This window comes from Salvelinus fontinalis, chromosome 32 (assembly GCF_029448725.1).
Source record: "Salvelinus fontinalis isolate EN_2023a chromosome 32, ASM2944872v1, whole genome shotgun sequence".
In the NCBI taxonomy this organism is placed as follows: Eukaryota; Metazoa; Chordata; class Actinopteri; order Salmoniformes; family Salmonidae; genus Salvelinus; species Salvelinus fontinalis.
Window position 1 is genome coordinate 8,538,297 of NC_074696.1, and position 11,664 is coordinate 8,549,960.

Below are 11,664 nucleotides of genomic sequence, written 5' to 3' on the forward strand. Positions count from 1 at the left end.
ACAACCAAAAATGTGACACTGCCCCAATACTTGTTTCAGCTGTCCTTGTGATTCCCCCCCCTCCCCCCCACGGTGTCGTTTATTTTCCCCAGTGTATTTATCACTGTGTTTCCTGTCTCTCTGGGCCAGTGTATTTATCCCTGTGTTTCCTGTCTCTCTGGGCCAGTGTATTTATCCCTGTGTTTCCTGTCTCTCTGGGCCAGTGTATTTATCCCTGTGTTTCCTGTCTCTCTGTGCCAGTGTATTTATCCCTGTGTTTCCTGTCTCTCTGGGCCAGTGTATTTATCCCTGTGTTTCCTCTCTCTCTGGGCCAGTGTATTTATCCCTGTGTTTCCTGTCTCTCTGGGCCAGTGTATTTATCCCTGTGTTTCCTGTCTCTCTGGGCCAGTGTATTTATCCCTGTGTTTCCTGTCTCTCTGTGCCAGTTTGTCTTGTTTGTTTCCAAGTCAACCAGCGTTTTTCCTGTTCTCCTGCTTTTTGCATTCTCCTTTTTCTACTCCTCCCGGTTTTGACCCTTGCCTGTTTATGGACTCTGTAACCGCCTGCCTGACCATTCTGTCTGCCTTGACCACAAACCTGTCTGCCACTCTGTACCTCCTGGACTCTGATCTGGTTTTGACCTTTTTGCCTGTCATCGACCTATTCCCTTTGGATTAATACACATTGTAAGACTCCAACCATCTTGCTCCTGTATCTGCATGTGGGTCTCACCTTGTGCCCTGATAACTTTTTGACATCACTGTAGCAGGGACCTATTCAGACAGGGTGCAACATGACAGATCATTCAGATAGAAGTGTATTGAGAGGCGTAGAATACGGAAACTAGTCAGCTGCTCGGTCGCCTACATAAGAGTTATATCTACTTCACTTTTACTGGCTTTATTGTCAGAGACAGTATCATGTACACAAATAAAATCTAGTGGTTCCACATATTGTTATGATATTCTGGCTGCTTCCACACCAATCCATCAATAACCCTTTACGAGAGAGAGAGAGAGAAAGAGAGAATTGTTCCAGAAATTGTTCGGAGCGAGAGAAAATATCTCAAATGATCTGAATGTTGCAACACACCGCAAGGCACTCAGAGCCCAATATATCAATGTTTGGCCTTTGCTGAACCGGTGAGTTAAATCCATTCTGAGAACGTAGAACTGGCCTTACATCGATATCTGGGAGCAACATGGGAGGCGCGCAACAACATTCAGAACCCTGGGAGTAGGTGGAGCCAGCGGCGACCAGTGGCAAGCAGGGGCGACCAGTGGCGACCAGCAGCGACCAGGGGCGACCAGTGGCGACCAGCGGCGACCAGGGGCGACCAGGGGCGACCAGTGGCGACCAGGGGCGACCAGGGGCGACCAGGGGCGACCAGGGGCGACCAGTAGCAAGCAGGGGCGACCAGCGGCGACCAGTGGCGACCAGTGGCGACCAGCGGCGACCAGGGGCGACCAGTGGCGACCAGTGGCAAGCAGGGGCGACCAGTGGCGACCAGTGGCAAGCAGGGGCGACCAGTGGCGACCAGTGGCGACCAGCGGCGACCAGTGGCAAGCAGGGGCGACCAGTGGCGACCAGTGGCGACCAGTGGCAAGCAGGGGCGACCAGTGGCGACCAGTGGCGACCAGTGGCAAGCAGGGGCGACCAGTGGCGACCAGTGGCGACCAGTGGCAAGCAGGGGCGACCAGTGGCGACCAGTGGCAAGCAGGGGCGACCAGTGGCGACCAGTGGCGACCAGTGGCGACCAGTGGCAAGCAGTGGCGACCAGTGGCGACCAGCGGCGACCAGGGGCGACCAGTGGCAAGCAGGGGCGACCAGTGGCGACCAGTGGCGACCATTGGCGACCAGTGGCGACCAGCGGCGACCAGGGGCGACCAGTGGCAAGCAGGGACGACCAGTGGCGACCAGTGGCAAGCAGGGGCGACCAGTGGCGACCAGCGGCGACCAGGGGCGACCAGTGGCGACCAGCGGCGACCAGTGGCGACCAGCGGCGACCAGGGGCGACCAGTGGCGACCAGTGGCAAGCAGGGGCGACCAGCGGCGACCAGTGGCGACCAATGGCGACCAGCGGCGACCAATGGCGACCAGTGGCAAGCAGGGGTGACCAGCGGCGACCAGCGGGGGCGACATATATATATATATAATTTAGTTAATAATATATATAATAATATATATATACAGTATATATCACTGAGTTAATGAAGCTGCATACAAACATGGTCTCTTTTTTGTTTTCTTGAGTAAGGCAGCTCCAAAATGCAGGTGTTTCAGCCTGCCTCAGTGCTTTGTGTGGTGGTGGGGCGGGCCAGCAGAAAATATGAGGCGTTGCGCCGTGATTGGCTCAGTGTTCTGTCACTCATGGGGACACTACGTCACCGCCAAGTCTAAGGGAAGAGCTAGAAAATTCTAGCCCCTTGGGTGCTGCTATAGAGTTATATTAGAAGTGCTCATCCAAGAAGGCTCAAGGTCATTGGCCACAGATAAAATGACATCAAATCACGTTATATCTACAGTAGCTTTGATTGGACAGATCATGTCAACATCCTACTTTCATCATCTTAGCTAGCAGTCATCATCATGAATCAAGTCGACAATCTACTGGCGAATCCTTTTTAAATCCTTGTCATATGAAGAGAAATAATGGAGAGAAATTATCGATAAAAACGTATTGGTGCTCGATCATTGGACATAAACATTACAAAACAATTTGGAAATCGCAAATTCAACAGTGACTGGTTTGGAAGGAATCAGTGGCTAACTACAAGCGTTGCAAAGCAATCACTAGCCTCCTATTCAGTGGAGTAGCGTTGTGCTCCCAAATCTGGGTTTAAGGGTCTCTTTTCCAAGTTAAAATGATAAACATGATTTGTGCCGTGCTCAAAACAACTGTTAACTCGGAACTTCATTGAGTTCAAGACAACTGGGGGTCGGGAATAAACGAGCTCCGACTGGGAAAATACGTTTTGAACGGTCATCCAACTCGGAATTGTAAATCAGGCCTCTTTCTAGAGCCAAGACCTGAAGATCAAGGCCGTCATCATGATTCAACCTTGTTTTTTTCCCAGTTGTCTTGAAAGCGTCATAAATCCAGAGAACGCCAGGCTTTGATGACAAAACTTGCCCACGAAGGACCACCCTGCCACCTTCCTGTTCAAGTGAGCACTGCACAACAAGGTGAGTCCAAAAATGTATTCTATGCTGCTGCATAAATGATGTAATATGCCAGGGAGATATGTATACTGTAGCTAAGAAAGTAATACTAAGTGTATGTTGTGTAGTAAGCTGTTAGTAGCCCATGTGCCTCACCCTAATAATTTGGTCTATTTACCCCTCTTAATTTTGCCAACTGTTCTGAATTCGTGGTGTACATATAGTCTATAGCCTGTTTAAGAGACATGTAATCACCAAATATTGTAAGAGCGTTCATTGTCTGCTTATATGCCCCTTTAATTTATCCTACAGTTCTGACTTGGTGTACAGGGAGAATACTGTAAGAACGGCCCATGTTCTGATTTCTGTTGCTGTACATTTCAAAAGTGCTGAACAAATAGTTATATTGACAACGTCCGTCCTAGCTCGCTCATTATTGACTTAATGGAAATTACAGATTGCCTCTGATCCGCTCGTCGTTCCCTTATGCCATAGTTTGTACATCTCAATTGTCAGTAGAAACCACATGTTTTAAAGCAAGTCAGCCACATCAGCTCTGTTTTTTTAAAAAGGCAGTAAATGAGGCTGAATTAACTGTTTCGCTGCCAGACAAGGTTCCACTGACAGCCAGGTGTAGCAGTGGTAAGGTGTTGGGACTGCTGTTGGGACTCTGCTGTTGGGACAGCTTTATGTATGCCGTTTGTGGGCACCGTTTGTCACCGTTATTGTGCAACTAATGTAATGTATTGTTTACAGTGTTGTGTGTTGTGTTGTGTATTTGCTGACATGCACGCCACTTTTTTTTGTTGCCCCACCAAGATTGATCTGCTAAAATCGCCACTGGGTGGCGCCAAAGCAGCGGGCAGTAAACCTATCTCACTGAGCTCACTTCCGTTTATTCGACAGTCGCATGCAACCGTCTCCATTTTCAACAGGCAAAGCGCCGCGACAGGAGCACCCAACCGCCCTCGTCAGCAGCCGTGCGGTAGCAGCGAGAGCTCTACATGCGAAGCAGCGAAATTAATCTACACGAATAAGTGGATATTTACGCACTGATTACATAACTTTACTGGACTATTTATTCTACTGTTGTTGTTTATGTTTTCTATCCACCCGAAGTTTGTTTTTAATTGCACAATTCGCATTTATAACTGATTTCCAACTCAAAATGGAGAATCAAGAAGGCAAATACCTCCCGGAGCTCCTCGCGGAGAAAGACAGTCTGGACGTGTCATTTACGCACGCGATGAAACTTTTATCCGCAGGTAAAAACAAATGTCATTTGCAACATTTTGCCGCGTCCTTCGTTCAAAAGGATGTATATTTTATGGATTGCGTTAAGTTTTTTGTTGTTGTTGCTATGTGCGTTTTGAAAAGGATGCACCCTGGCTGGATTGTGTGCACCAAACGGGACGGGAATAGCGGTTCTGTAAAACCCTGCAAACAACAAATCCTTTCATAGCCTGGCTACGACCCGTCACCACACCGCAGTTAGGCTACAGTGTGACACGTGATCTAGACACGGTTTAGCAAACGTTGGAAACAAATGGTTGAATGGAACCATTCCTAGTCGAGTTTGTGAACTTCCCCTCTTCTGAAATATCGAACTCACTTGAAAATGCGCAAGAAGTAGCCTAATCGAAATCCTACGTTCAAAGCTGCATCCCCCTCTATACATGGACCGAATGGGCTTTCTATAGCCTATGTCCGCAACCCCGAGAGAGAGAGTACGATAGGATGCTCTCGGGTCTTTCTTTTGTCTGGCAGATACAGTACAGCCCTTTATTTTGTGTGTGTGTGTGTGGTATAGTAGTTCACAGCAAATCACTATCACCAAAACTGAAAAATATGTTTGCTGTTCTCTGGTTGGTAGGCCTAATCCCCCGCCAAAAAATATTGTTTATTTTGGATAGAAAGAATGATATTCAGAGCTGTGATGTAGGTCACTTTGAAATGTGTATAATCACATGTCAACGCGTACCAGTTGTAGTGGTTTATCTTGAGTAGCCTGCTATTGAAGCGAAAGTTGTGAGCGTGGAGAGAAAAAAAGACAACTAGGCGACGTTTTGTAACAGCTCTAATTTGATACATTATAACTTGCGTGTCGATATGTTGACACGTTGTAACTGCGTGTGTAACAATATTTGTATCGTCACAGTGTAAGAATGTATGGTAGGTCGCGTTTGTCTGCAAAAACACGTGTCCTAATCCTATTCGGCCAGTGATAGACGCTATGTGTTTATGGGCCGGTTTCCCGGACACCTTTTATGTCTAGTCCTGGACCCAAAAATGACGTTCAATGGAGAATCCTCATTGAAATTACAGTAGGTTTTAGTCCAGGCCTGCGCTTAATTTGTGTCCTGGAATCCCGCCCTTTCTGTTTCGTCCGATCAAAATATTACAGATAAGATGTTGAAAAGCTTTTGTCTGGAGAAGTACAAGCAGTGAGTTGTTAAACGTTTCCCGAAAGGTGTACAACCTCGACTTCCAGCTGGATCTGACACACTTTTTCCATGATGAAATATGTTTTTCCATGGGTCCTTTCCACTCATGTGTTTCGCATTATAACACAGACCTTCTGGAATTAAAATCTAGCACGGTACTGTAGCCTACCATTTGATGGGGGGGGGGTGTAGAGGTAGTTTTATAGATATTGTGTAGCCGGGTGGCCTGAATTGTTAGTCAGTGTTTCCTAAATTGTGTGTGTGTTGTTGGGACCCTATCAACACCAGTCAGTCAGTGTCTTCTGAGATCACACAGGAAGGCATGCTTCTTCATCGCTGCTAGATTAATGGAGACACTGTACTGTACCAGGATACTGTATCGCAGTGAACCACAATGCAAAAAAAATAAATATATAAAAAATGACTTGGGAAATGCCAGGTTAAATCAGCCTGATGTCTAATGTTACTGACCTTGATAAAGATAATCTGTCATGAGCTCATCCTAAAGACTAAAGACTGCAACCCGGCTGTGACTTTGTCCGTCACCTTTTTAAATGTCAACCCGAAGCTGTCTGACCGATGGGCTATACATGCCTACTATACAGGCCGTGTATGACCGGTGTAAAACAGGTTGCATAGGTTAGCTACTGCATATCTCACCGTGGCTGTGTCCCTCGTGGAACCTTTGTCCAGTACTGATAATCATTGAGATTGTAGTGCGACACATGACAAGTGTGCTACAGAAGCCTGTACATGACTGTAGTAGTAGTGTGACTGGCTGGTTAAATGAGTACAGACCATTAGATGCATAGTGGCACAGTTGAATGTGTGCGGAGCAGAGCAGCAACCCAGACACCCTTGCTAGCCTGCTAGCAGACCTCTGGCTCCCAGCTGGTAGTGTAGTTGACACGTTTGCACGTGGCATGCTGAGACACTGTCATCGCAGGGAGTGAGGCGGTGGGCTGAAATAAATGGCGTTGTACCGTACCAGAGACTTAAGGCTCTTCCATGGCTGTACTGTACTATAAACTTAAGGCTCTTCCATGGCTGTACTATAGACTTAAGGCTCTTCTATGGCTGTACTGTAGACTTAAGGCTCTTCTATGGCTGTACTGTACTATAGACTTAAGGCTCTTCCATGGCTGTACTATAGACTTAAGGCTCTTCCATGGCTGTACTATAGACCTAAGGCTCCTCCATGGCTGTACTGTACTATAGACCTAAGGCTCCTCCATGGCTGTACTGTACTACAGACCTAAGGCTCCTCCATGGCTGTACTGTACTATAGATTTAAGGCTCTAATATGGCTGTACTGTACTATAGACCTAAGGCTCTTCCATGGCTGTACCGTACCAGAGACTTAAGGCTCTTCCACGGCTGTACTGTACTATAGACCTAAGGCTCTTTTATGGCTGTACTGTACTATAGACCTAAGGCTCTTCCATGGCTGTACTATAGACTTAAGGCTCTTCCATGGCTGTACTGTACTATAGACCTAAGGCTCTTCCATGGCTGTACTGTACTATAGACCTAAGGCTCTTCCATGGCTGTACTATAGACTTAAGGCTCTTCCATGGCTGTACTATAGACTTAAGGCTCTTCCATGGCTGTACTATAGATTTAAGGCTCTTCCATGGCTGTACTGTACTATAGACTTAAGGCTCTTCCATGGCTGTACTGTACTATAGACTTAAGGCTCTTCCATGGCTGTACTGTACTATAGACTTAAGGCTCTTCCATGGCTGTACTGTACTAGAGACTTAAGGCTCTTCCATGGCTGTACTGTACTATAGACTTAAGGCTCTTCCATGGCTGTACTGTACTAGAGACTTAAGGCTCTTCCATGGCTGTACTAGAGACTTAAGGCTCTTCCATGGCTGTACTATAGACCTAAGGCTCTTCCATGGCTGCACTGTACTATAGACCTAAGGCTCTTCCATGGCTGTACTGTAGACTTAAGGCTCTTCCATGGCTGCACTGTACTATAGACCTAAGGCTCTTCCATGGCTGTACTATAGACCTAAGGCTCTTCCATGGCTGTACTGTACTATAGACTTAAGGCTCTTCTATGGCTGTACTGTACTATAGACCTAAGGCTCTTCCATGGCTGTACTATAGACCTAAGGCTCTTCCATGGCTGTACTGTACTATAGACTTAAGGCTCTTCTATGGCTGTACTGTACTGTAGACTTAAAGCTCTTCCATGGCTGTACTGTACTATAGACTTAAGGCTCTTCCATGGCTGTACTGTACTATAGACTTAAGGCTCTTCCATGGCTGTACTATAGACTTAAGGCTCTACTATGGCTGTACTGTACTATAGACTTAAGGCTCTTCTATGGCTGTGCTGTACTGTAGACTTAAAGCTCTTCCATGGCTGTACTGTACTATAGACTTAAGGCTCTTCCATGGCTGTACTATAGACCTAAGGCTCTTCTATGGCCGTACTGTAGACTTAAGGCTCTTCTATGGCTGTACTGTACTATAGACTTAAGGCTCTTCCATGGCTGTACTATAGACTTAAGGCTCTTCCATGGCTGTACTGTACTATAGACCTAAGGCTCTTCCATGGCTGTACTGTACTATAGACCTAAGGCTCTTCCATGGCTGTACTATAGACTTAAGGCTCTTCCATGGCTGTACTATAGACTTAAGGCTCTTCCATGGCTGTACTATAGACTTAAGGCTCTTCCATGGCTGTACTGTCCTATAGACTTAAGGCTCTTCCATGGCTGTACTGTACTATAGACTTAAGGCTCTTCCATGGCTGTACTGTACTATAGACTTAAGGCTCTTCCATGGCTGTACTGTACTAGAGACTTAAGGCTCTTCCATGGCTGTACTGTACTATAGACTTAAGGCTCTTCCATGGCTGTACTGTACTAGAGACTTAAGGCTCTTCCATGGCTGTACTAGAGACTTAAGGCTCTTCCATGGCTGTACTATAGACCTAAGGCTCTTCCATGGCTGCACTGTACTATAGACCTAAGGCTCTTCCATGGCTGTACTGTAGACTTAAGGCTCTTCCATGGCTGCACTGTACTATAGACCTAAGGCTCTTCCATGGCTGTACTATAGACCTAAGGCTCTTCCATGGCTGTACTGTACTATAGACTTAAGGCTCTTCTATGGCTGTACTGTACTATAGACCTAAGGCTCTTCCATGGCTGTACTATAGACCTAAGGCTCTTCCATGGCTGTACTGTACTATAGACTTAAGGCTCTTCTATGGCTGTACTGTACTGTAGACTTAAAGCTCTTCCATGGCTGTACTGTACTATAGACTTAAGGCTCTTCCATGGCTGTACTGTACTATAGACTTAAGGCTCTTCCATGGCTGTACTATAGACTTAAGGCTCTACTATGGCTGTACTGTACTATAGACTTAAGGCTCTTCTATGGCTGTGCTGTACTGTAGACTTAAAGCTCTTCCATGGCTGTACTGTACTATAGACTTAAGGCTCTTCCATGGCTGTACTGTACTATAGACTTAAGGCTCTTCCATGGCTGCACTATAGACCTAAGGCTCTTCCATGGCTGTACTATAGACTTAAGGCTCTTCCATGGCTATACTGTACTATAGACCTAAGGCTCTTCCATGGCTATACTGTACTATAGACTTAAGGCTCTTCCATGGCTGTACTGTACTATAGACTTAAGGCTCTTCCATGGCTGTACTATAGACTTAAGGCTCTTCCATGGCTGTACTATAGACCTAAGGCTCTTCTATGGCCGTACTGTAGACTTAAGGCTCTTCTATGGCTGTACTGTACTATAGACTTAAGGCTCTTCTATGGCTGTACTGTACTATAGACTTAAGGCTCTTCTATGGCTGTACTGTACTATAGACTTAAGGCTCTTCCATGGCTGTACTGTACTATAGACTTAAGGCTTTTCCATGGCTGTACTATAGACCTAAGGCTTTTCCATGGCTGTACTATAGACCTAAGGCTCTTCCATGGCCGTACTATAGACCTAAGGCTCTTCCATGGCTGTACTGTACTATAGACTTAAGGCTCTTCCATGGCTGTACTGTACTATAGACTTAAGGCTTTTCCATGGCTGTACTATAGACCTAAGGCTTTTCCATGGCTGTACTATAGACCTAAGGCTCTTCCATGGCCGTACTATAGACCTAAGGCTCTTCCATGGCTGTACTGTACTATAGACTTAAGGCTCTTCCATGGTTGTACTATAGACCTAAGGCTCTTCCATGTCTGTATGACTTCTAACAAGTCAATGGTCTGGCAATTAAAGGTGCTATATGCAGAACTTGCTCTACCATTTCCTGGTTGCAAAAATTTGACTAGTTTAGATAATTTCAGTTTATTTGACAACAAAAAAAAGAAATTATATTGTGTGCGTGTGTGTGTGTGTGTGTGTAGAGAGAATCATTGTACCACCTCAACGGCTGTGAAATATATTTTCAATAACCAAAAAATGCTGTATTTTCAGCTGTTTGGAGCTGATGTACAAAATCGAAAGTAAAAGACGCCATAAAACTAAACGTAAGAATAGAGAGCATAGAAATATCTCACAGACCATATCTACAGATCTACTACTCACATCTTTATGTGCATTTGGTCGGGTCGCCCCCCCCCCCCCCCCCAAAAAAAGTTACATATTGCAGCTTTAATGTTTTCACAGAAATTACATTAAGTGGTAACATAGTAAGACTTGGTGTTTGAATCGGTTGAATTCTCCCTTTGTAGAAATCGAGAGAATCCAGAAAGGTGAACCCAAGAAGGAAGGAGGAGACGCGTACCTGGACCTTTTCACCGTCAAGAATATCAAACTGAAGGAGCGTGTGCTCATACCTGTCAAACAGTATCCGAGGGTAAGCCTTCTACCTCTCTACTCCTCTCCTTCATTCAGCAGCAGGGCTTGAATTACATGGGTGACTGGGGGGGGTCAAACAGTATCCGAGGGTAAGCCTTCTACCTCTCTACTCCTCTCCTTCATTCAGCAGCAGGGCTTGAATTACATGGGTGACTGGGGGGGGGGGGGGTCAAACAGTATCCGAGGGTAAGCCTTCTACCTCTCTACTCCTGTCCTTCATTCAGCAGCAGGGCTTGAATTACATGGGTGACTGGGGGGGGTCAAACAGTATCCGAGGGTAAGCCTTCTACCTCTCTACTCCTGTCCTTCATTCAGCAGCAGGGCTTGAATTACATGGGTGACTGGGGGGGGTCAAACAGTATCCGAGGGTAAGCCTTCTACCTCTCTACTCCTGTCCTTCATTCAGCAGCAGGGCTTGAATTACATGGGTGACTGGGGGGGGTCAAACAGTATCCGAGGGTAAGCCTTCTACCTCTCTACTCCTCTCCTTCATTCAGCAGCAGGGCTTGAATTACATGGGTGACTGGGGGGGGTCAAACAGTATCCGAGGGTAAGTCTTCTACCTCTCTACTCCTGTCCTTCATTCAGCAGCAGGGCTTGAATTACATGGGTGACTGGGGGGGGGGGTCAAACAGTATCCGAGGGTAAGCCTTCTACCTCTCTACTCCTGTCCTTCATTCAGCAGCAGGGCTTGAATTACATGGGTGACTGGGGGGGGGGGGTCAAACAGTATCCGAGGGTAAGCCTTCTACCTCTCTACTCCTGTCCTTCATTCAGCAGCAGGGCTTGAATTACATGGGTGACTGGGGGGGGTCAAACAGTATCCGAGGGTAAGCCTTCTACCTCTCTACTCCTGTCCTTCATTCAGCAGCAGGGCTTGAATTACATGGGTGACTGGGGGGGGTCAAACAGTATCCGAGGGTAAGCCTTCTACCTCTCTACTCCTCTCCTTCATTCAGCAGCAGGGCTTGAATTACATGGGTGACTGGGGGGGGTCAAACAGTATCCGAGGGTAAGTCTTCTACCTCTCTACTCCTGTCCTTCATTCAGCAGCAGGGCTTAAATTACATGGGTGACTGGGGGGGGGGGTCAAACAGTATCCGAGGGTAAGCCTTCTACCTCTCTACTCCTGTCCTTCATTCAGCAGCAGGGCTTGAATTACATGGGTGACTGGGGGGGGGGGTCAAACAGTATCCGAGGGTAAGCCTTCTACCTCTCTACTCCTGTCCTTCATTCAGCA

At 46.7% G+C, this 11,664-nt stretch overlaps 1 protein-coding gene across 3 annotated transcripts in view; it reads left to right on the forward strand.

Moving 5' to 3' along the window:
• The first annotated feature begins 4,063 nt into the window (after nucleotides 1-4,063).
• The window catches only part of LOC129830686 (KH domain-containing, RNA-binding, signal transduction-associated protein 1-like), a 48,757-nt gene continuing 41,156 nt past the window's right edge, over nucleotides 4,064-11,664 (forward strand). For all 3 annotated transcript variants that reach the window (XR_008755619.1, XM_055893289.1, XM_055893290.1), the window contains exons 1-2: nucleotides 4,064-4,406; nucleotides 10,298-10,422. Coding sequence is in view for 2 of the 3 variants with exons in the window: in XM_055893289.1 (XP_055749264.1) it covers nucleotides 4,310-4,406; nucleotides 10,298-10,422 (222 nt within the window). In the remaining variant the exon portion in view is untranslated. The remainder of the gene's footprint in view (nucleotides 4,407-10,297; nucleotides 10,423-11,664) is intronic.